General features: G+C 43.0%; 1 protein-coding gene across 1 annotated transcript; it reads right to left on the bottom strand.

The window, feature by feature from the left end:
* Positions 1 to 335: 335 nt before the first annotated feature.
* On the bottom strand, positions 336 to 2844 carry LOC132384375 (probable G-protein coupled receptor 139). The gene is made up of 2 exons (XM_059955480.1): positions 2661 to 2844; positions 336 to 1234 (listed from the first exon to the last, which is right to left on the bottom strand). The coding sequence occupies exons 1-2, from the start codon at positions 2842 to 2844 to the stop codon at positions 336 to 338; spliced, it is 1083 nt and encodes a 360-aa protein (XP_059811463.1).
* Between the last annotated feature and the right edge of the window lie 21914 nt (positions 2845 to 24758).

A 24758-nucleotide genomic window follows, 5' to 3' on the forward strand; every position in this document is an offset into this window, starting at 1 on the left:
ATTGGACATCAGCTTCAGGGGAAATGCCCGAGTGTGGTAGTGGATGGTGGCTTTTCTTCCGGGAAGCCTGAGACCAGTGTTGTAGCGCAGGGATCGGTGATGGCCCCGTTGTTATTGTCATCTTTATCAACAAACCTGATGATAATATCTTAAGATTTTTTTTATTACTCTGAGGATTTTTTTATCTGACAGTCACAATTATGTTAATAACGGAGCAAGATAGTTTGCGTTCGAGTTTATGACAAGAATAGTTTTGGCGCATTTATTTTTATTCAGTTAATTCAATAACCGTCTCCCCACCCCCACTCCCCCAATACGGACAGCACTGCGAGATATTATTTCTTAATAATTCGGAGGACGGAGTTAACCGGATACTTCACGGCGTTGACAAACTCCTGCCTGAACTTCGATTGAGTCACCCCATAAATGAAAGTGTTGGTGCACAGACTGAAGTTCTGCAGGATGTAGCCAACTTGGCCAAAGATATACTCGGAATTGTTGTACCGGCTGGGAGTTGTTCCGGCGATGTTGTAATATAAGAAGTCAAGGACAGTTGTTAACCACAGAAGGATAACGCTGCCAGATATAGTAAACAGTAAGATCATCGACCTCCTCCTGCTCTCCATCTCCGGGTCACTTTGATTCTGCCCTTTGCTCTGACCCCTCAGGGCCTTCCGCACACGACTGGCCAGTAAAATGTGTCTGACCGTCAGAACATTGAACAGCAAAATAAAAGCGAAAGGCAGCAGGGGGGTCACAACCTTATCAAACATCCTGAACCCCACCCACAGCGGGTCGGTGTAATAAACCCGCTTCCGTTCACAGAACCACGGTACTTTATCAATGATAAATCTGGGTTCGGAAGAGAAATAGAAGGGGACGTTTTTCAGACACAGCAGGACGCCGGTTATCGCCAGAACCGCAGCCGCAGTTTTCAAGGTGCAGTATTTTGTTTTCAGCTTCTGGCAACAAATGAGGACAAAGCGGTCGAAACTGAATGCGACGGTGAACCAGACGGAACAGTCCCTGGCCGCGCACATCAGGAAAAAGATCACGCTGCAGACGGGATAGATATCCAGAACGGATCCGGAGAAGTAAAAGCTGATCCGCCTCAGGATGACGGCGGTGACGACAGCCAGCAGGTCCGCCGCTGCCATGACAACCAGGTAGCGGGTGGTGCAGCTGGAGAGGCCGCACTTTCCCCGGGAGAGGATCGCGATCGCCACCAAATTCACTGTGAAGAATAAAAGAGAATGAACATTTTAATAAACTTCGTCGATTCTCTATTCGACTGTTCGGAGCACCGGGTGATTTCGAGGGTGATACCCTGCTCACCAGGTCCTGATTACCGCTATCTGTTTAAATCGACTGATTATTTGCTCTGCCTCTTTACAACAAACTTCGTTCTGTTTCTCAAGCCCTGCTTACACATAACCGGGTCCTATAATTCTTGTCCGTGTAAAACACTGTTTTCACTGGAACAATTATGTTACTGTGTAAGCAGGAGATACGAATAGAGACCGCTTCAGAGATGGATGACCGGCACCGACAGACGGTCCTGATACAGGCAACAACATGTCTGCTACCCGACCGAGAGTCCGATCGAGAACGTGGAAACTGTCATTTTTTACGATTATAATTTCATAGCTAGTCTCAATTGAAAGACCGGAATGAACAGTAAATATTATTCACAATATCTTAACAAAACACTGTTGCTGATCCTACGACGGGACGCAAAGATGCAAATTCAGAAATCAAAGGGGCAAAGCGCCTTCGTGTAGGGGCCGGTCAAAGTGAACTTATCGAGAGGAGCAGAATATAACCAGAAGAATATACTGCTGAGGTTTATAAGGCGTTAGTCAGACCCCGTTCAGAGCGGGTTTCTGCCCCATATTGACGAAAGAATGCGATGGCATTGGAGAGTGTCCGGAGGCGTTTCACGGGAATGATCCGGGAGTGAAAAGGTTAACGTATCAGGATCGGGTGATCGATGCGGGGCTTTACTCGCTGGAATTTAGAATAATAGGGTAATGGGGATCTTACCGAAAACTGTCAAATATTAAATATTCAGATAGAGTGGAGGTGTAGAGGGTGTTGCCTGTAGTGGGGGAGCCTGGGACCAGAGTGCTCAGCCTCAGAATAGAAGTCACGTTAGAATGAAGACGATGGGAGATTTGTTTCCCAGAAGGTGGTGAATCTGTGGAATTTTCTGCCACATACGGCTGTGGAGACCAGGTTATTGGGGAAATTGGGGATATTTAAAGTGTTAGGTAAAGGCGTGAAATGTTACGGGGAGAAGTCTGGAGAATGGGGTTGAGAGGGATAATAAGTTAGTCATGATTGAACAGCTGAACAGACTCAATGGACCGAGAGGCGCATTTTTGAATGGATGTCTTACGGTCTTCAGGTCTTATCTGTTTGCCACTCGTCATTGAATTAGATATTGAGCGTGGAGTTTGTCACTTTACACAATAGAATTCAGGTTTATTCTCAGTTGAAAGAATGGAATAAACAGCAAATGCTGTTCAGAATATCTTACAGAATATCACTGCTAATACAATGATGGGACATGGGATTAACCGCTGGATCAACGGGCAATAATTCCAGGTACAAAACGGAGCAAATTACTGGCCGACAACGCATCATTTCCAGTCACTTACCGGGTAAGCCAATGATGGCAATAATCAAATAGCAGATCCTTCGGACGCTGTTAAATGTTTCCAACATTTTCGGTCCGCACGCTGTTGACGGCCTTTCTGATTGAAGCTCCGGATCCGCATTCCGTCCGGGAGCATCACAGTTATAAACCCTGAGATCTCCTCCGGGAATCTTTGATTGCATCATCGTTCAATAAATTTAGCATTGAGAAATAAAGATGACGTGGCATCTTCATTGTGTTGAAATTTAATTATTTCACTGATACAAATGAGACACCAACAAACATGCGGCCGTTAACAATGAAACATAATTTAGTAGGCAGAATTGTAATTCAACAATGGGAGAATTTGTGGCCCGTCCAGAAATTGTCGCAGTGCATCAGGGAGAAATGGAGAGGGAGAGATGTTAAACCAAAGTATAATTAGAGATGTTTGGTATTTGTTACAAATGAGAGATTCCAGGCGGATTTTATGACATTTAATCCGGATTGTGGTTGGCTTCAAAGCTAAGAACGCGGATTGTGAGAGAAGTGAATCTTGATTCTGTAAAAACTGAATTTGCTTTGGATAAAGATGGAGCTACAGTGAGCACACTACTAAACTACAACTTGAAGTGGTATTCCCGGAGGACATGGGCATCAAACTCGGCTAGCCCCTATTGCCGAGCTCACGTTATTTTGGGTTTTCTGCGATGAGTTATGCCAACCCAGTCATCGGATTTAGAGTATGATATAGCTTGATCAGGTCCTATTGGTTTCGAGTGATAGTGGTTTTGATCATCGAGACTTACAGCAGAGAAACAGAACCTGTGCCCACCGAGTCAGCTCCTGCGATCATCCGCCCATTTACAACATCCCATCGTCGACCCGTTATATTTCCCCCTGCTTCTCATCAACGAGTTCCGCAGAACATTTAGCCATTTGCCTGCATGCCACCTGCAATTTCGAAGCTCAAAGTACATTTGTTATACAGCATGTCTGCAGTATTCAACCTAGGATTAAAGTTCCAAGTACGTTTATTATGAAAGTATATCTGTAGCATACAACCCTGAGGTTTGTCTTCCCGCTGTCAGTCACGAAACAAAGAAACACCATGGAACCCGGTCCAAAAAGCATCAGAAACACAACGCGCAATAATTAGCTAAAATGGCTAAATAGAATCGAATGAAAGAACACACAGAGTATAAAATATCAAACCACCGAGTCCTTGACTAGAACTCTTGAGTTCAGTTCAAGTCGTTGGCGTTGTGTCGTTAGATGACCTCAGGCCGTAGATCCCGTCCGGCCCGATCATCATCGCACAGAAATACAACAAATAAAGGCGCAACCAGAAACGAGAAACACTTTGATGTAGTGGGGAAGGGTGATTGATCTTAGGGTAGGATAAAGGGTAGGCAGAGCATTGTGGGCTGATGGGTCCCTGCCCTGCTGTAATGTTCTATGTTCTCACTAAATGCCCTTGACATAGATGTATCAATATTGAGGCACCTTTCAGGGTTACACGGCAAATAAAAATCCTTCTGTATCAGGACTTTGCAGGACATTTGAAGATGTTGAACCTCAGCGACCACACAGAAGCATACTATTTCTGAACAATGTCTATTTCATAATTACCGTCAATACCGAGGCGTCCTTTACGTTATTACGTCGTGGTGCCCAGCTGAAGTGAAAAGCCAGTTTTACCCAATCTGTGGGTGTGAAACCCAGACCTTTTCGCAGAGATGCCCCACTCTCATTTGATGTGAGGTACTGTAGACTGAGCCTAGCTATAGTCGATTTAGCTGTTTTTAAGGGTATTTTTATAGGTTGCTGCAGATGGTTTTACGTACAGAGAGGGACAATGGGGATCAAAACCACAGGGGATTTCTTGATCAGTTGGTGAATGGACCGAAGCACCACAAGTGACGTTAAGTTAAGATAAGGGTTAGCTGTTTCATTTTGGGAAAAGACATGTGTGGTGCATAACAAGTAAGAGTTACAGAGCGGAGGTAACCAAAAGCACAAGGATATAGTTGGCCTACAGTAGCTTAAAAATCAACAGAACGGTGATGAAGGCGTTCCATCAGTCAGAGTATTAAATATTAAAGTTAGGATGTTATACTGCAATTACACAAGATTTGGTGAGATCCCCATGGAACAATGTGAATGGTTGTCACTACCTCATTTTCTACACTGAGCGCTGTCACAGGAAACGAACGTGAATCATCAAGAACCCACACCACCCAGACCATGTACTCTTCCCGTTACCGCCATTGTGACTCCCACCACCCAGGCCATCTGCTTTTCCCGTTACCCCATCAGGACCCCCACCACCCAGACCATGTACTTTTCCCGTTACCTCATCAGGACACCACCACCCAGACCACGTACAGTATATTTCAAAAATCTTGTTATTATTTATTATAGAAGATTGACAGAAAATAACCGATTAACAAAGCTAAGCAATATATCAATAATAAGAGAAAATAAAGTGTTAAGAATATTTTCTTTGAAAGAAAAAAAAGAACACCTACTAACTAAAAAAAACAAAGCAAAAAAAGAATTGTGAGCACAACCCCGGAGCTATATATCATACAAGCTTCCATAAAAAAATCAATCCCCCAGCTCAAATCTACTTACAGAAAAATCGGAAGGAAACCATATTATTAAACACAAATCAGATGATAGTAGCGGGCGAATGAACCCCACCTTTTCTCAAAATCGAATCGAGGGTCAAAAGTTCGACTTCTAATTTTCACCAAACTAAGACATAATATCACCTGATAAAGCCATTATATCAAAGTAGGGCCAGAAGTATCTTTCCATTTCAACAAAATAGCCCTTCTGGCCAATAATGTAAAGAACGCAATTACATGTTGGTCTGATGGAAAAGTACCATGAATATATTGACGGATTATACCAAATAAAACCGTCAATTTATTAGGTTGTAAATTAATTTTTAAAGCTTCAGAAATTGTAGAGAAAATAGACTTCAAAAAATGTTTCAATGCGGAACACGAGCAAAACATATGTGTCAGTGTGGCTGTCTCAGTTTTACATCTGTCACACTGTCTATCAACATTAGGGAACATTGTGGACAGTCCCTCCTTTGTCAACTAGTAACGATGTACAATTTTAAATTGAATTAAAGAGTAATTGGCAAAAATCGAAGAAGAATTGACCAACTTCAAAATCCGCAACCAATCTTCTGCTATCAAGGTCAGGTTAAGCTTTCTCTCTCAATCTTGCTTAATCTGAAGTGAAGGGTAATTGAGTTGCTGTAACAATAAATTAGGAAATTTCCCAATAAAACCCTTCACGAAAGGATTCATTTTAAAAATAACATCTAACAGGCCAGAATCTTGTACATATGGAAAATTACTTAAGTATTTTTGTAAAAAGTGTCTGACCTGAAGATATTGCAAGAAATATGAATATGAGATAGAGTATAGAGTTACTAATTTCTCAAAAGACATCAGTCGGCCATCTTGGAACAAATCCGTGAAGGATTTATCCAATTATTCCTTTATTCCTCCAAAAAAGAAGAGTAGGATCACTTAATAAAGGTTTAAATAAATCATTTTGATAAATTAAACTAAAAAGTTTAAATTATTTAAGATTAAAAATTATGAAACTGGAACTAAATTTGTAATGACTGCTTAATCACAGGATATAAATTTAAATTATTAATTTTGGCAGTTGTACAGGCAAAGAAGCTCCTAATAATGAGGTTAAATGAAACTGTTTCACAGCATTCTGTTCTAAATCAGCCCAAGATGGTCGTTCGTCTCTGTCTGTCTAATATAATCAAAAATACATATAACGTATATTAACAGTATATAACAGTATATAACATTTAACTCTATCAAATGCCTTTTCAGCATCAAGAGAAACGACACATTGGCGAGCCTTAGAGAAGGATGAATATATAGCATTTAACAATCTCGGAATATTGGAAAAGGAATAAAGGCCCTTTAACAAAACTTGTTTGATCTTGAGAAATCATTTTAGCTAATTTTTTTCCAGCCTATTAGCCATTATTTTTGAGAGAATTTTAGCATCCACATTTAATAATGAAATAGGTGTACATGAAGTACAGTCAGTAGAATCTTTATCTTAATAATTAAAGAAATAGAGGCTTCATAAAATGTAGGAGCTAACTCTCTTATCAAAAAAAAAATAAGAATCTGTAAGCGTTTCCAACATATATGAAGAGAGCAATTTTTCAATTTTTAAAATAAAATCTTACAGGATAACCATCGTCTAGGAGCTTTACGAGATTGCATTGAAAAAAAGCTTTCTGAATTTCGCTTTCAGCGATAGGAGCATCAAGAGTTTGTTGATCTTCAGCAGAAACTTGAGGAAAATCAATCTTCTGTAAAAAGGCATTCCGTTTAGAAAAATCAACTGGAAACTGAAATTTATAAAGTTCAATATAAAAGTCTTGAAAAATTTTGTCAATATCTTCATAATTGCATTCTTAACTACCATCTCCCTTACGAATTTCTAAAAATTGTCTTTTAGCTCTAGCTGCTTTTAATTGAGATGCTAATAGCTTATTATTTTTATCTCAAAACACATAAGATTGACTTTTCAATTTAAGTAAATTTCTTTCAATAGGATAAGTTAATAATAAATTATACTGTGATTGGAGTTCAACTCTTTGTTTGCATAAAACAATGTTAGGAAAGACTGCATAAATATTATCCAACTCTTTAACTTGTTTAGAAATTTTAGCTAACTCTGTTTTTGTCTGTTTCTTAAGCTTAGATGAATAGGCAATTATCTGATCGCGCAAATATGATTTAAACGTGTCCCATATAATTAATTTCGATACATCTCCCGTGTTGTTCAAAAGAAGAAAATCTTTTTATCTGAGTCTCAATAAATTTGACAAAGTCCGGACTTTGTGATAAAATTTTGGAAAACGCTACAGCAAATTTGCAATAACGACATCATTCATTTCAAAAGCTAAACTTCAAGGCGCATGATCCGAAGGAACTATAGCATCATATTCACATTTCTGGACTTTGGACAAAAATCGGGGATCAACTATAAAGTAATCGATTCTCGAATAGTTTTGTGAACGTGTGAAAAAAGAATAATCTCTATCATTAGGATGTAAATGTCTCCAAATTTCAATCAGGCCAAAATCAATTAGAAAGGAGTTAATAAGTGATGCAGAACAACTCGGCAGCCGCTGGTTGGTTGAACTCTTGTCAATCAAACGGTTTAAACAACAGTTAAAATCAACCATTAACAACATATATTCATTTAAGTCCGTCAATAAAGCAATTACATTTTTTCAAAAGTTGAAGGATCTTTAGGTCCATATAGGTAACCAGAACAATTTTTCTATTACAAATGGTTCCTTTAACAATTAAAAATCTACCATTAATAACCATATAACCATATAACAATCACAGCACGGAAACAGGCCATCTCGGCCCTCCTAGTCCGTGCCGAACTCTTAATCTCACCTAGTCCCACCTACCCGCACTCAGCCCATAACCCTCCACTCCTTTCCTGTCCATATACCTATCCAATTTTACCTTAAATGACACAACTGAACTGGCCTCTACTACTTCTACAGCAAGCTCATTCCACACAGCTATCACTCTCTGAGTAAAGAAATACCCCCCCCCCCGTGTTTCCCTTAAACTTTTGCCCCCTAACTCTCAAATCATGTCCTCTCGTTTGAATCTCCCCTACCCTCAATGGAAACAGCCTATTCACATCAACTCTATCTATCCCTCTCAAAATTTTAAATACTTCGATCAAATCCCCCCTCAATCTACTACGCTCCAATGAATAGAGACCTAACTTGTTCAACCTTTCTCTGTAATTTAAGTGCTGAAACCCAGGTAACATCCTAGTAAATCGTCTCTGCACTCTCTCTAACTTATTGATATCTTTCCTATAATTCGGTGACCAGAACTGTACACAATATTCCAAATTCGGCCTTACCAATGCCTTATACAATTTTAACATTACATCTCAACTTCTGTACTCAATGTTTTGAGTTATAAAGGCCAGCGTTCCAAAAGCCTTCTTCACCACCCTATCTACATGAGACTCCACCTTCAGGGAACTATCCACTGTTATTCCTAGATCTCTCTGTTCCACTGCATTCCTCAATGCCCTACCATTTACCCTGTATGTTCTATTTGGATTATTCCTGCCAAAATGTAGAACCTCACACTTCTCAGCTTTAAACTCCATTTGCCAACGTTCAGCCCATTCTTCTAACTGGCATAAATCTCCCTGCAAGCTTTGAAAACCCACCTCATTATCCACAACACCTCCTACCTTAGTATCATCGGCATACTTACTAATCCAATTTACCACCCCATTACAAACAACATTGGGCCCAAAACAGATCCCTGAGGCACCCTTCTAGTCACTGGCCTCCATTCCGATAAACAATTATCCACCACTACTCTCTGGCATCTCCCATCTAGACACTGTTGAATCCATTTTATTACTCTAACATTAAAACCTAACGACTGAACCTTCTTAACTAACCTTCCATGTGGAACTTTGTCAAAGGGCTTGCTGAAGTCCATATAGACTACATCCACTGCCTTACCCTCGTCAACATTCCTCGTAACTTCTTCAAAAAATTCAATAAGGTTTGTCAAACCTGACCTTCCACGCACAAATCCATGCTGGCTACTCCTAATCAGATCCTGTCTATCAAGATAATTATTAATACTATCTCTAAGAATAGTTTCCATTAATTTACCCACCACTGATGTCAAACTGACAGGTCTATAATTGCTAGGCTTACTTCTGGAACCCTTTTTAAACAATGGAACCACATGAGCAATACGCCAATCCTCCGGCACAATCCCCGTTTCTAATGACATCTTAAAGATCTCCGTCAGAGCTCCTGCTATTTCTACACAAACTTCCCTCAAGGTCCTGGGGAATATTCTGTCAGGACCCGGGGATTTATCCACTTATAAATTTCTTAAAAGCGCCAGTACTTCCACCTCTTTAATTGTCATAGTTTCCATAACTTCCTTACTTGTTTCCCACACCTTACACAATTCAATATCCTTCTCCTTAGTGAATACCGAAGAGAAGAAATCGATATCAATATCTGATGCAATATCTTGTTGGATAAATAAAATATTAGATTGAATAGAAATAGATACTCCTTTTGTTTTATTTTGACAAGTAGCGTGAAATTCAAGGCCCTTCCGCATTTAAGAAATCTATTTTGATCGCCCGTTTTGATATGCATTTCTTGAACAAAAATTGTAACGGGTTGGAATCGATTAATGATTTTAAAAGTCTTCTTTCGCTTAATAGGATGATTCCAACCACGTGCATTCCAACTTATAACGTTTATCTGTTAAATTACCATAAAAATATTTTATTTAACACATAAATGAACGCATACCAGCGCAGGCTAATCAACACTGGCAGTGACAAATACAAGCATACACAAAATGGGATCTCCATAATGGGAAAAAAATACCAAAAAGAAAACTAAAATTAATCTTACAATTAATCCTGTAAATCAAAACTAACCCCAATACTCACACCACCCCAAAAACCTGAAATTTGGAAAAAAAAGCCGAAATGGCTCCCCATAGAGGGGAGGGAGAGAGGGAGAGAGAGAGAGAGAGAGAGAGAGAGAGAGAGAGAGAGAGAGAGAGAGAGAGAGAGAGAGAGAGAGAGAGAGAGAGAGAGAGAGAGAGAGAGAGAGAGAGAGAGAGAGAGAGAGAGAGAGAGAGAGAGAGAGAGAGAGAGAGAGAGAGAGAGACTGCGAGCTGCCCATTTTATAATAGTGGTTTTAAAAAGCTGTCCTTAACTCCTCCCCCAGTTACAAAAAAGACAAGATACAGCCCTAAAATATAAAAGCCCTGCAAAGGGAAAATATTTTGATAAATATAAAAAGCCTAACACAACACCATATCAAGTCATGTTAACTGGGTCTTCTGCCCATTTACAGGCCTTACGTCTAACAGATATATATATACACACAATTTAAATATCAATTTACTTTAATGCCTTCCATTATTTTACATAGTACTATTATACTGAAACAATGGCCACTAGTAAGGCTAGGTAATCATTAATCAGCTTCAGGACTATTTTAGAGAGAACTCGCGGAGTGGGGGACATTTCTGGTGTCTACTCGTTTTCCGATGAGAATCCGAGTATCCTTGCACTTTACAAAAAGCTCTGGGTGTGTGGATAAACAGGTAACTATAAAGTATTGTACAAATGTGTGGCAGAGATGTTCGAGTGGAGTATAGTTGATTTGAGTGCAGAGCATGATTGCTACGAAGCCCGCCATTAATGTGATGAGCAGTATTATTTAATGTAATGACTGAGGACAGTACCGTTTCAAATATCTACATCGCCATGTATTAAAATGGTTGATGTGATTTAAGGCATTGTATTAATAGGTGTTTTATTATTTTAACTAAGCAAACCACTTTGAAGATTACATTCTTAGAAGTGTCTTTCAGAACTAAGTTGACGTGTTGTATTATTGTGCGGCTTTAAAATAAATTTTATTTGAAGTTTATATCGGAAGTTAGATACTGGAATAAATTAATGACAATTTTTTTAAACAATTGAAACATTATTAACCGTGTAACTCCAGTAAAATTGACGACATCTATTAATATTTCAAGCTATGGCCAATATAGTTTCATGTTGGCGATCAAATTACGTTTTTAATTGGAAATCTTTCAGTTAAAGAGGGTCAATCGTCACATTCGGTATAAGAGATGACTGTACCAAATAGTATTAAATATCGGCTGCAACTCAGCAAAAGCCCGCAGTGAAATAATATGGTCTCTGTTGATTAGCAGCAGCCTGCCTTAATGAAGAGCCTCATTCTTGATTGAAAGCAATTCGCCTTTTCATTTAGCATTGTCGGTACTCTGGGGCATTCATCACTAAGTACATGCAAGCAGTTTCGAACATTATTGACGCACAATTTAATTAAAACAATTCTGAATGTGAATGATGTTGTAACCTGACTGTCCCTGTGGGGATGTGGAGGGGTTTATACTAAAGACAGCAGGAACAAATATATCAGCGTAGTTACTTGTAAGTAGACGGATCGAATCCTTCACACAGAAAATGCTGGAGACGTTCCACAGTATCAGGAAAATATATTATATCATAATTGCAATTATTGGTGTCCCTGGCAAGCAACTATAATTTTATTTTGTTAATTTTGTAACTTTACGCTCGAGATTGTCTCCCGGTTTGATCTATAGTTGAAAATGTTTGCCTGCTGATCCAATGGTTTTGCTTGAACCAAGAGTGTAACAGTAGTATCGTTTCTATGATCCAGCATCCTCAATGTATGGCACTAGTAATTATGATTATACTAGTTCCAATGGTAATAGTAATAAATACTAATAGGAAATAATAATATTATTCATAATGACAATTATTATTATAATATTGATAATAACAACAGCAATATTATCATAAGGACTATTTGTCTTTCCGAGCGTTTAAAGTTCAATGAAAGGTCAGATTGTGCAACCACAGAGAGGTATTCAGCGAAGAAGTTGAGAAGCAGCCTGGTTATTCCCTGATAATAAATAGTGTAAGTCCGAGGTAAAATCGGTGTTGTTGAATTTCTGGCCACCCTATTGAAGGGAAGAAACAAATACTTTAAAATCGTTGCGTTATAAGAATGGTCTAAGTAATCCCTATTTTATTTGAATTTTTCTGGTGTTACTTCTTCCTGTTCCACCACTTGATGTTGGTTAAATAACCCTTTTTAACTGGTGAAGCCCTCTTCTCTTTGAAATCCACAGAATCGATCGCTCTGGAATTTCTGAAAGCGATCGGTTGCTCATGTTCACAACAGGGCAATTGTTTTTTATTCTGCCAAAAGTTAATTTAATTGCCCCAGCAACTTTTACTCACAGTCATGCCATTGAGACTATGAGTGGAGAAATTCTCATGAACACATGCATATAAATTTTACCTTACCCATTCAGGCCAAGGAGATATTTGAGGATAGACATCTACACTTACATAACTGAGGTGGGCTAAAAAGTCCGAGTTTTCTGCATTTCGATATTCCGATTGTAGGAATAGAATGGAAATCTCATGCTGTCCCATCCGTTCCACCCAGACCAGAATAACTTATTTCCCTCTTGTCACTTCCTACTGCCCAAGCAGTACCACCCGGACCAGAATAACTTATTCCACCTTGTCACCTCCTACTGTCCCAGCAGTCCCAACAAGGCCAAAATAGCTTATGACACAATTGTCACTTCCTACTGTACCAGCAGTCCCATCCACCCCTCCCGAATAACTTATTTCCCTCCTGTCACTTCCTACTGTCTCAGCAATCCCACCCACCCCAGAATAACTTATTTCGCTCTTGTGACTTCCTACCGTCCCAGCAGTCCCATCCAGACCAGAATAATTTGTTTCCCTCTTTTCACATCAGCTTTGCTTTGCCGGTCCTGTCTGTATTCTGGGTCTTGGTTCGTGACGTTCCTGCCATTGGTAAATTTCCCTTGTGTATATTTTTTTCGGTCAATGGATCCCTTCAAACCAACTCTATTGTGCGGGTCCCTCCACGGCTTTCCAGGGTCTCAGCACAACCCATCACCTTCTCGGGGATCATTCCATTCGAGTTCTTTCGTACATTTCTGAGATTTTGTGGCGACCCATTTCCTGGCACATCCGAACCCGCTCACAATTAGATAGCCTACGGGGTTTTGAGAGCACAGAGCTTTGGAGCCTCTGCGCCACGGGGGGCAGGTTGAGGGAGGCTTAAAAGTGAGGCTGAGGATTTCGAATAAAATTGTTTCCTTCGACTGCAGTTACCGACTCCGTGTCGTAATTTTAGCGCTGCGTGTAGCACACCGCTACAATTGGTGACCCCGACGGTCCAAACGATTTTTGGACCAGAAATGACCGACGCCGCCTCTGTTCATGCGGTTTCGTTGAAACTGCCGGGTTTCTGGACACAGCGCCCGAACCTATGGTTCCAGCAAGCCGAAGCCCAATTCCACGTTCGCCAGATCACCTCAGAAGACACCCGCTACTACTACGTGGTGAGCTCCCTCGACCAGGACACAGCGGCCCAGGTCGCGGAGTTCGTACAGTCGCCCCCGGCAGATGGCAAGTACACGGAATTCAAAGCCCTGCTTCTCAGGACTTTCGGACTCTCACGGCGCGAGCGAGCTGCCCGTTTACTGCACCTGGATGGCTTGGGCGACAGACCTCCATCGGCTTTAATGAATGAGATGTTGTCTTTGGCCGACGGACACTCACCCTGCCTCATGTTTGAGCAGGCATTCCTGGAGCAGCTGCCCGAGGACATACGCCTGCTGCTGTCCGACGCGGATTTCAGTGACCCCCGGAAGGTGGCAGCCCGGGCGGACTTGCTGTGGAACGCCAAAAAGGTGAGCGGGGCGTCCATCGCACAGATCTCCCAGCCACGCTCCCAGCAGCAAACCAGTCCAGGCCCGGCCGCAGAGCCCGCCAACCCCCGGCCAATGAACACTGGTGCTTCTACCACCAGCGGTGGGGCGCAGAAGCCCGCCGTTGTCGCCCGCCCTGCAAGTTCCCGGGAAACGCCAGGGCCAGCCGCCGCTGATGGCTACGGCGGCTGGCCATCGGGATAGCCTCCTGTATGTGTGGGATAGAAGGTCGGGACGCCGGTTTTTGGTCGATACTGGTGCCGAGATCAGCGTTTTACCTCCGACGAGTTACGACACCCGCAGCAGGGCACCTGGTCCCCCCCGAGGGCCGTGAACGGCAGCACAGTTAGGACCTATAGCACCCGTCAGGTGCAGCTATAGTTCGGCTCCAGCCAGTTCACGTGGGACTTTACACTGGCCGCTGTAGCCCAACCGCTTCTGGGTGCGGAATTTTTTGCGGGCTCACAGCCTACTGGTCGACCAGCCTAGGAAGAGACTGGTCCACGCCGAGACCTTTCAGACGTTCTCCCTGGGTGCAGCCCAGTTGCCAACCCCTCCCTCGGCTCCATCACGCTGTCCGACAACGACTTCACCAGGGTCCTGGCGGATTTCCCATCGGTTCTGGCACCGAAGTTCACAGCGGCCATGCCCCGACACGGCGTACAGCACCACATCCCGACCCAGGGACCACCCCTCCACGCCCGCTCTCGGCGGCTTCCCCCGGACAAGCTCCGACTGGCGAAGGAGGAGTTCAAGAGGATGGAGGAATTGGGGATAATCCGGCGGTCCGACAGCCCGTGGGCCTCCCCCCTGCACATGGTGCCCAAAGCGACGGGAGGCTGGAGACCGTGCGGCGACTACCGCAGGCTGAACGAGGCCACCACACCGGACCGCTACCCTGTGCCGCACATTCAGGACTTTGCAGCAAACCTGCACGGCGCACGGATCTTCTCCAAGGTAGACCTCGTCCGAGGGTAACATCAAATCCCGATGCATCCTGACGACGTCCCCAAAACGGCTCTCATCACCCCGTTTGGCCTTTTCGAGTTCCTCCGCATGCCGTTCGGCCTGAAGAATGCCGCACAGACGTTCCAGCGGTTAATGGACGCGGTGGGACGGGACCTGGACTTCGCGTTCATCTATTTGGACGACATCCTCATAGCCAGCAGCAGTCGTCAGGAGCATCTGTCCCACCTCCTTCAACTCTGCGCCCGACTGAGTGAGTACGGTCTTACAATCAACCCCGCCAAATGCCAGTTCGGGCTCGATACCATTGACTTCATGGGTCACAGGATTACTAAAGACGGGGCAACCCCTCAGCCCGCTAAGCTAGATGCGGTCCGCCACTTTCCCCGGCCCATCACGATCAAAGGGCTTCAGGAATTCGTAGGTATGGTCAATTTCTACCACCGCTTCCTCCCTTCAGCTGCCCGGATCATGCGCCCCCTGTTCGCCCTGATGTCGGGTCCGAGCAAGGACATTACCTGGGACGAGGGGCCGCTTTCGTTCAAACGAAGGAAGCTTTGGCGGACGCCGCAATGCTAGTACATCCCAGAATGGACGTCCCTACCGCCCTCACAGTGGACGCATCTAACACGGCAGTCGGTGGGGTACTGGAGCAACTCATCGCAGGTCGCTGGCAACCCCTGGCGGTTTTCAGCAAACACCTGCGGCCACCCGAGCTCAAGTACAGTGCTTTCGACTGGGAACTGTTGGCGCTCTACCTGGCAATCCGGCATTTCAGGTACTTCCTAGAAGGTCGGCCCTTCACCGCGTTCACGGACCACGAACCGCTTACCTTTGCGTTTACGAAAGCGTCCGACCCCTGGTCGTCCAGCCAGCAACGCCACCTGTCCTACATCTCGGAATACACGACGGATGTCCGGCACGTCTCGGGTAAGGACAATGTCGTGGCGGACGCGCTCTCTCGCCCTACCGTTCATGCCCTTTCCCAAGGGGTAGACTTTGAGGCACTGGCAGAGGCACAGCAGGCAGATGAGGAGATTCCGAGTTACAGAACCGCAGTCTCCGGTTTGCAGCTCCAGGACCTCCCCGTAGGCCCGGGTGAGAGGACCCTATTCTGTGACATCGCCACCGGCCAACCCCGCCCCTTCGTCCCGACAGCCTGGCGGCGCCGTGTGTTCGACTCCATTCATAACTTGGCGCATCCCTCCATCCGGACGACTGGTCCAGCAGGTTCGTTCGGCACGGACTCCGCAAACAGGTCAGTGAATGGGCCAAAACGTGCATGCACTGCCAGACGGCCAAGGTGCAGCGGCACACCAAAGCCCCACCGCAGCAGTTCCATCCCGCCCACCGGCGTTTCGATCACATTCATGTGGATATCGTGGGCCCCCTGCCAGTGTTGCGCGGAGCGCGGCACCTCCTGACTATCGTGGACCGGTTCACAAGATGGCCAGAGGCGGTCCCGCTCACCGACACCACCTCCGACTCTTGCGCCCGAGCCCTGATCACCACCTGGATATCTCGCTTTGGTGTACCACATTACCTCCGACAGAGGCGCCCAGTTCACCTCCAGCCTGTGGTCAGCTATGGCCAGCCTTTTGGGGACTCAGCTGCACCACACAACTGCCTACCACCCACAGTCGAACGGGCTAGTGGAGCGTTTCCACCGTCACCTGAAGTCGGTCCTCATGGCCCGCCTGCGAGGAGCCAAGTGGGCGGACGAGCTTCCCTGGGACCTACTCGGCATCCGCACAGCGCCCAAGGACGACCTGCACGCCTCGTCGGCCGAGTTGGTATACGGCGCGCCCCTGGTCGTCCCCGGGGAGTTCCTACCAGTCCTGGGCAGACTACGCGAGAAGCTCGGTAACCTGGCCCCCATACCCACTTCACAGCACGGGCGGAACCCGACCTGCGTACCCAAAGACCTGCAGAACTGTAAGCTTGTGTTTGTACGAAGGGGCGGGCATCGGCCACCGCTGCTGCGGCCATACGAGGGGCCGTTTATGGTGCTCCGGAACAACGGGTCCACGTTCGTGCTGGACGTTGGGGGGAGAGAGGAGGTTTTCACGGTGGACCGCCTCAAACCGGCCCATGGGGACCTGGCGCAACCGGCCGAGTTTCCGGCACCTCGGCGCAGAGGCCGACCTCCCAAGCAGGTTTCGGCCCAGACTGTGGACATTGGGGGGTGTATCGCCGGTTCTGGGTTGGGGGGGGGGGGTTATGTGGCGACCCATTTCCTGGCACATCCGAACCGGCTCACAATTAGATAGCCTACGTGGGTTTGCGAGCACAGAGCTTTGGAGCCTCTGCGCCACGGGGGGCAGGTTGAGGGAGGCTTAAAAGTTAGGCTGAGGATTTCGAATAAAGTTTTTTCCTTCGACTGCAGTTACCGACTCGGTGTCGTAATTTTAGCGCTGCGTGTAGCACACCGCTACAATATCCTCGTTTTTGTTTTTGGAGAGTGGAGCTTGAAACCTGACATTAGATATTGCAGATCGATAAATGAAATTTTCGCCATCACTTCCTCATAACTCAGCCACTGAGTTACCGAGATTTGTGGCACGGAAGGAAGCACTTCAGACTACCGAGTCCCCAGCGACTATCAGACTCCCATTTATACTAACAAAGTTTCACTTTCTGATACTCTCCACATTTATTGAGTCCCGTGCAAATTCGACCACTCACATGCACAATAAAATCAGTTTGCAGCGGCTTATTGACCAACCAGCACAAATGACTTTATGATGTGGGATCAAACCGGGGACCCAGGATGTCCCCGTGCGGCCTGTGTTAGAATGCGCAAACTCCACACAGACCCCGAGGTTAGTATTGAATCTTGTTCGCTGTCAGGCAAACGTACTAAAATCAGTGCTAAAATTTCCCAATCACTTACAGTGAATTTGTGATTTAGATAATGTTGAGATGGCTCTTTAACAGTTTTCTCCATCATTCCTGACAATTATCTGTGTTTATAGTGTTACGAACCCGAGGGGATCTTGTAACTGTCACGTGACTGTGATGTAATTGAAACTCTGCTGGATATGAGGTAATGGTCTTGTGATGTGGAAGTGACGTCATTTTCCCCGACAGTGAGAGGTCACGTGATTGTTTTTTCAACGGGTTATAAAAGGAGAACCCCACCCTGTGACGTGGGCAGTTCGTGGCTGAATTCACCTCTAATTCAATGTCGCTGCGTATTCCGATATTAGGACGCAGTTTCGTTTAATAGTGGAATTTTACTTTCTGTTTTCATTCTCAAAGGTTATTACCGGCAGCTTCGCTATAATACTGCCAGTTTAGTCTGTGGAGCATGAAGATTTTAAAGGGGTTCGGAAAACCCAAAGGATTGGGAAAGTTAATGTCGACGGTGAAACAGATTCGACCTTTGTTTAATCTTCGCACAGGGGATTAATAACCCGTTTCCATGTTAACTTCTGCTTTGGCAGAAGAGTAGAGTGTTGGATACAAAGTTTTGTCAAGGAAAGGTCAATACCTTTAAGTCGTTTAATTTCCGTCAATCATAAATCCTCCGGGGAATAACATACTTTGGCTGGGATCAGCAGTAACTCCACGAAAGAGAATTTGAATCATTTTCAAGAAGTCTCTCCTTTAATGCACTATGTAAACATTTGGACTTTTGCATTACTACTTCTAACAACATTATCGCTTTATCGCTTCAAGAACTGTTTTTGCATTCTCGTTTTAGGAACTGTTCGAGCTGCCGTATCGCAGCTGACTTCCGGTTAAGTTAATTGTTTGTCCACTTTGGGTTTTTTAGCTGTGTTTAATATATGTTTCATCTGTTATAAAAAACCTGTCTCAAATATATATTCATTGTTGCTGATTTGTAACAAATTGGGGCTTCTGCGATCTGAATCCATTTTTGAGTTTAAACGCTTGTTTCATTTTTGGTCGGTGTTTTGGAAAAGGGAAATACTCGATTCTTTTGCTTGATTGACATGTGAGTGGTATTCGGCATCAATGAATATTGATGACTTTCTGGCTTCGCCAAATGCAGAGTTATTAGCGATGGCGAAAAAAAAATGTTGTATTTGAGATACCTAGTAGGTTGGAACTTAAAGGTATTTCGAAGTCTACATCAAAGGCTCTAATTTAGAGAAAAGTCGCGTCACACTAGGTAGATTTGGGCGATTTTGATGAATCGGTTTTAGATTCATTTCCAATAAGTACTCTAGAGAAGCAGTTACAAATTTAACAAATGAAGTTGGAACAAAGTAAAGCAGACTCGGAGCATTGTAGGTTAGAAGCTGAAAATAAAAAGAGGGATTTTGAATTTGCAATGGCGGTATTAGGTTCTGAGAATTAGTCTCCTGGTTCTAGAAAAACTTTTTTGTTAGTCTGGAAATTAAATTAGCCCCTCCATTTAAATGAAACAGAAGTAGAAAAATATTTTCAACATTTTGAAACTATTGCTTTGATTTCAGAGTGGCCGAAAGAGAAATGTTCAGTGTTGTTGCAGAGTGTAATTAAAGGCAAAGCACAACAGGTTTATACAGCTTTAACTGCTGAGGAAGCACTTGATTATCATATTGTGAAAATGCACATATTGAAGGCCTATCAGTTGGGCCCAGAAGCTTATAGAGAAAGATACAGAAATTTGAAGAAATCTGTGGAGAAAACGGATGTGGAATTTGCCTACGATAAAGCTGTCTGTTTCCTCTGAAAATTGCAAATGGGGACTATTATAAATTGAAAGAGCTGATTTTAATGGAGGAAATTAAAAGAAGCATTCCGGTTGAAGTAAGGACAGACTTAAATGAAAGGGACACAGCTACATTGCAGGACTCCGCTAAATTAGCTGATGAGTATGCTTTAATTCATAAGAGTAAATTTTCTCAGGGTAGGACTTATAAAAGGCAAAATAACACATAGAATCAAAGTAAACCAGAAATTAAATCAGAAGTTAATGAGAAAGGTAAATAGGAATGAAAACCTGTGAAGGAAAAAGACAGTTTGGTCCCATTTGTAATTATTGTAAGAAACCTGATCACGTAATAGCTAACTATTTCTAATTGAAAAAGAAAGAGAAGGAAGCAGTCCTAGATGCTTGTGTGCAACACATTGAAACACCTGTAAATCCACAGGGTTTGATAAGCACAAATGAAGTTTTGTTAGGGTCTGACCGTTAAAAGGGAATATTGTAGCGGTGTGCTGCACGCAGCGCTGAAATAATGACTCGTAGTCGATGAGCTGCAGTTGCAAAAGAGATTTATTTGAACTTCGCTGCCTCGCTTTAAAGTGTTCCTGATCCCGCCCTCCCCGGGCGGGAATGCTATGGGGGGCGCTTATTCACAGTCCCGTCCCGCGCGCGGGCTTTTCCCCTTGCTGGTGAAGCAGACTTAGCGCCCTTTTGGGGACTGGCCTCAATGCCAGCGCGCGCCAGTTCGCGTGCTTTGGGAGGTGGGTCGCCACAATATGATCATTTTACAACTGAAGGGTTTGTATCCTTGAAAGAAGGATCTTCTCCGTTGCCAATAAAAATCCTTAGGGATAATGGAGCTTCTCAATCACTGATGTTAGACAGTGTGTTAAAGTTTAATGAAGAGTCTGATACTGGTCAGTAAATTATATACAAGGTGTTGGGAGTGCCCTTATGCCTGTACATCTGCATAAAGAGTATTTAAAGTCGGGGTTAGTTACACGACTTGTTAAAGTAGGATTACAGCCTAGCTTACCTGTGAATGATATTTCTTTATTGTTAGGTAGTGATTTGGCAGGTGGACAAGTTTTTCCTGAAGAGTATTTGACAATAAAGTTAGAGGAACCACAGATGGATTCTAACAGATTCTTCCTGTGAGATAACGCGAGCTATGGATAAAAGGATTGATGTGGAGAATGAGGTTGTTACCCATGGCTTCAACTCAGGATTCGAGTTTTGAGGATGTGTCAGAAACTTTCTTACCTTCATTGTTTGAACAAGATTCTTGAAGTTAGTCTGACCATGAAGATTTGTCTCTATCTAGGAAGGAGATGACAACAGAGCAGAGTACAGACCCTGAGATTATAAAATTAAAATAACAAGCTCTACCATCTATTGAAATTGAGAAGGTGCCAGTAGGATATTATTTTGAAAAAGGAGTCTTGATGAGGAAGTGGAGATCGTCTACAATTCCTGCAAATGATGAATGGAATATTGTTTAACAAGTAGTTGTTACTAATGTTAATCTAAATGAGATTTTGACTTTAGCTCATACTGTGCCCTTTAGTGGACATCAAGGGGTAAGGAAAGCTGTGGACAAGATTTTAAAACATTTTTACTGGCCTGGTTTAAGAAAAGATGTGGTGATGTTTTGTAAAACGTGCCATACTTGTCAAATTGTGGGTAAACCAAATCAGGTTACACCAGTGGTAAACCAAATCAGGTACACCAGTTACAATCTATTCCAGCATTTGGTGAACAGTTTTCTAAAATTATTAGAGATTGTGTAGGTCCTTTACCAAAAACCAAAACTGGTTATCAGCACTTGTTGACTATCATGTGCACTGCATCTAGGTTTCCAGAGGCAGTACCACTTAGGAATATAACAGCTAAAACTGTGACAAAGGCTCTTATGAAATTCTTTACATATTTTGTGTTGCCTAAGGAAATAAAATCTGATCAAGGCAGTAATTTTATGACTGGATTGTTTCAACAGATATCTTATAAATTGGGAGCTATGCAAATCACTTCGTCTGCATACCATCTGGAATCGCAAGGTGCCTTGGAGAGGTTTCATTCTACCTTCAAGACTATGATTAGGACGTATTGTGTGGAAAATTAAAGTGTTTGGGATGAGGGTATATAATTGCTTCTATTAGCAGTAAGGGAATCGGTACAAGAATCCTTAGGTTTCAGTCGATTTGAACTTATATTTGGACATAAAGTTAGAGGACATTTAGCCTTATTGAAAGAACAATGGACTAATAAAGAGGTACACACTAATTTGTTGGACTCTGTTTTGAAATTTAAGGACGGATTACATAAAGCTTGTAGCTTAGCTCGGGAAAATTTAAAATTTGCTCAGGAGAAAATGAAAACTTGGTATGATAAAGAAGCTAGGATGAGGACGTTTAAACTTGGAGATAAGGTGCTGATTCTTTACCCAGTGCAAACGAATACTTTACAAGCTAGATTTCATGGTCCTTATGAAATTGTGTCTAAAATCAATTATGTGGATTATGTGATAAAAACTCCAGATCGTAGAAGGCCAACACAACTTTGCCATATATATATGATAAAGCCATATTATGAAAACCAGTCTGCTACTATGACTGTTGTGGTCAATGATAATGAGTCTGATCTCACTAGGGACATAATGGCTGATACATCTGAAACTCATTCTAAACCCAACATTGTTTCTGTCAGGTTACCAAACTGAACCATCCTGGGAAATATTGATGAGAAATGAGCACATTCAGAGCCAGAGTAGAAACAGCAATTATGGCGATTGATCTCTTGCGCTGCTATCGACACTGCCAGTTTATTGGCCTTTCCAAATAAATTGTGACTTCTTGCCCAATTCCCTCATAACCCTGTCATTTTGACACATAAAATGCTGGTGGAACACAGCAGGCCAGGCAGCATCTGTAGGAAGAAGCTCTGTCGAAGCACTGTTGCTTGAATTTCCAGCATCTGCACATTTCCTCGTGTTTCCTGTTATTTTGATCCTGAGTTCCCTGCATATTCCTTGTTACCAGTGCAAAGCGTGGACCGTATCAAGGTTCTCACATAACAAGCTGTGTTTCACTTTCAGTCGATGTAAACGCACAAAACCCTGCCAACCTTGTAGATTCAAGGAATTTTCCTAATTGTCACCATGATTTCTTCTTTATAGACATTTCTCTGACATAATTCTCTTTCCTCCCACAACAGGAAGCAATGCTTGGTAATGCCCTGTAGTTTTCACATTGAAATAAATTGCCTACTTTTCCAGCTTTGAACTCCCGATTCGCCTGTCTACCAGCGTTTGATACTGGAAATTAGGTGGACCTCTTCTGCAGATTCACCCGTTTCTAATCCAACGTGATTGTTGGTCACAGAACAGAGAGCATTAGAGCACAGACACGTCCTTCCATCCACGATATTGTGCCGACGGATTAACCTATTCTATGGTCAATATAATCCTGCCTTCCCTCATCCATGTACTGTTACAAACTGTAACGTTTTAGAAACAAATCAGCAGCTTTCGATGTATTTTATGGATTTTGAGCTGCTGACATTGGAAATCACCAGAGAAGTTTCCTATTACACACCATTTAAAACGCTCACCCGTTTTGTGATTTTAATGCAGAATTAAACTCAAATCAACTGATGCCAAGATTAAGGAAAGCATTTATGCTGTCTTACAAATCAAACAGGTTATCAATGACAGGCAATTCGAACAACTGAAAGTTAGACTGGAGAGAATCGCGTGGAAAGCTTTCAGGGTTGTTGCTGAAAAGTTTCTTGTCAACTACAGAAAACAAAACTATGTGAAGCTGGTAGATTTCATGCTATAAAGATACAAATCCATAAAAAATAAATGTCAGTGACATTTATTTTCTGCGGTCCCATGTGGACAACATCCCTGAAAATTTTGCGCTGTCAGTGTCGAGCATCTTGAAAGGTTTCACAGTGGACTGCGGTCATGGATAAAAGTTATCAGGGAAACGCCGGCAGGTTACCGTGGAATACTTAAGCGAGATGCCGCAGACACTGAGTACAAAAGAAATTCGACAATAAACATGTTCAGCTTATTTGAAATATACATTTAAACGACCTTGGTTCAATAAAAGTCAATGTCTTATTTTTGAATTATATTTGTGTTCAGTTCAGAGTGGCCGATCATAACCCCAAAAAATCTCATATGGATGAAATGCCTTAACTGGCCGCGCTGAACGGAAACATTTCAGAGATACTTTGACAGCGAAGTTCGGAAGAGCCGCCCAGATGAACAAAGCAACAGCAGCTGTAGTTAGATGGAGATACAGTAGGTGCAAGGTACTACGTTTGAAGAGGTGAAACTATGACATGACATAAAGAGAAAATGGCATATTTCTTCAGAGAACTGATGGTCAGCGAGTTGATGTTAAGAGGGTGCTGACGACGAATTTGGAACGTTAGCTGAAAGTGGATACCAAGATCATTAAGGCCGCGAACGAGGCACTGTGTGTACTTGACGTCGTATGCAGAGGGTATAAAAGGAAGATTTGGGAACCTATGTATAATCTGAACAAAATATAGCCTTGAAATGCATTTATACTTAGTGCACCCTTCAAGCCATACAGTGTGGTTCACATATCGCTATTATGGCACAATTACCGTTCAGTTTCTGCTACTGTCTGCAAACAGTCTGTACGTACTCTCTGTGCTGCGTGGGTTTCCTCCGCATGCTATGATTTCCTCCCACATTTCAAAGGTTAGTTGGTTAATTGGACACAATTGTTTAATTGGGTGGCGCGTGCTATTTAGGACCGCACTGCACGTTAATATGCTGCACTTCGTCAAGTATAAATAAACAAGTCATTTAATTAATTAATGCATAAATAAAAACACTTTAAACACAGAAATAGATCTGGACTGTGGTGCATATTTCTCGTCATGACATTTTAGACTTTGAGACTCCTTTGAGACTGACAAGCAGGCCTCCCGTTACCGTCTAGACGGGGGGGGGTTGTCTTTTTAGCTGCAGATTTCAGTTATTCCTGGTCTTATCTAGTACAACTTGTGGCTGGTTTTAAAAGGGTGTCGC

The sequence above is a fragment of the Hypanus sabinus genome, chromosome 32 (genome assembly GCF_030144855.1).
Source record: "Hypanus sabinus isolate sHypSab1 chromosome 32, sHypSab1.hap1, whole genome shotgun sequence".
Classification (NCBI taxonomy): Eukaryota; Metazoa; Chordata; class Chondrichthyes; order Myliobatiformes; family Dasyatidae; genus Hypanus; species Hypanus sabinus.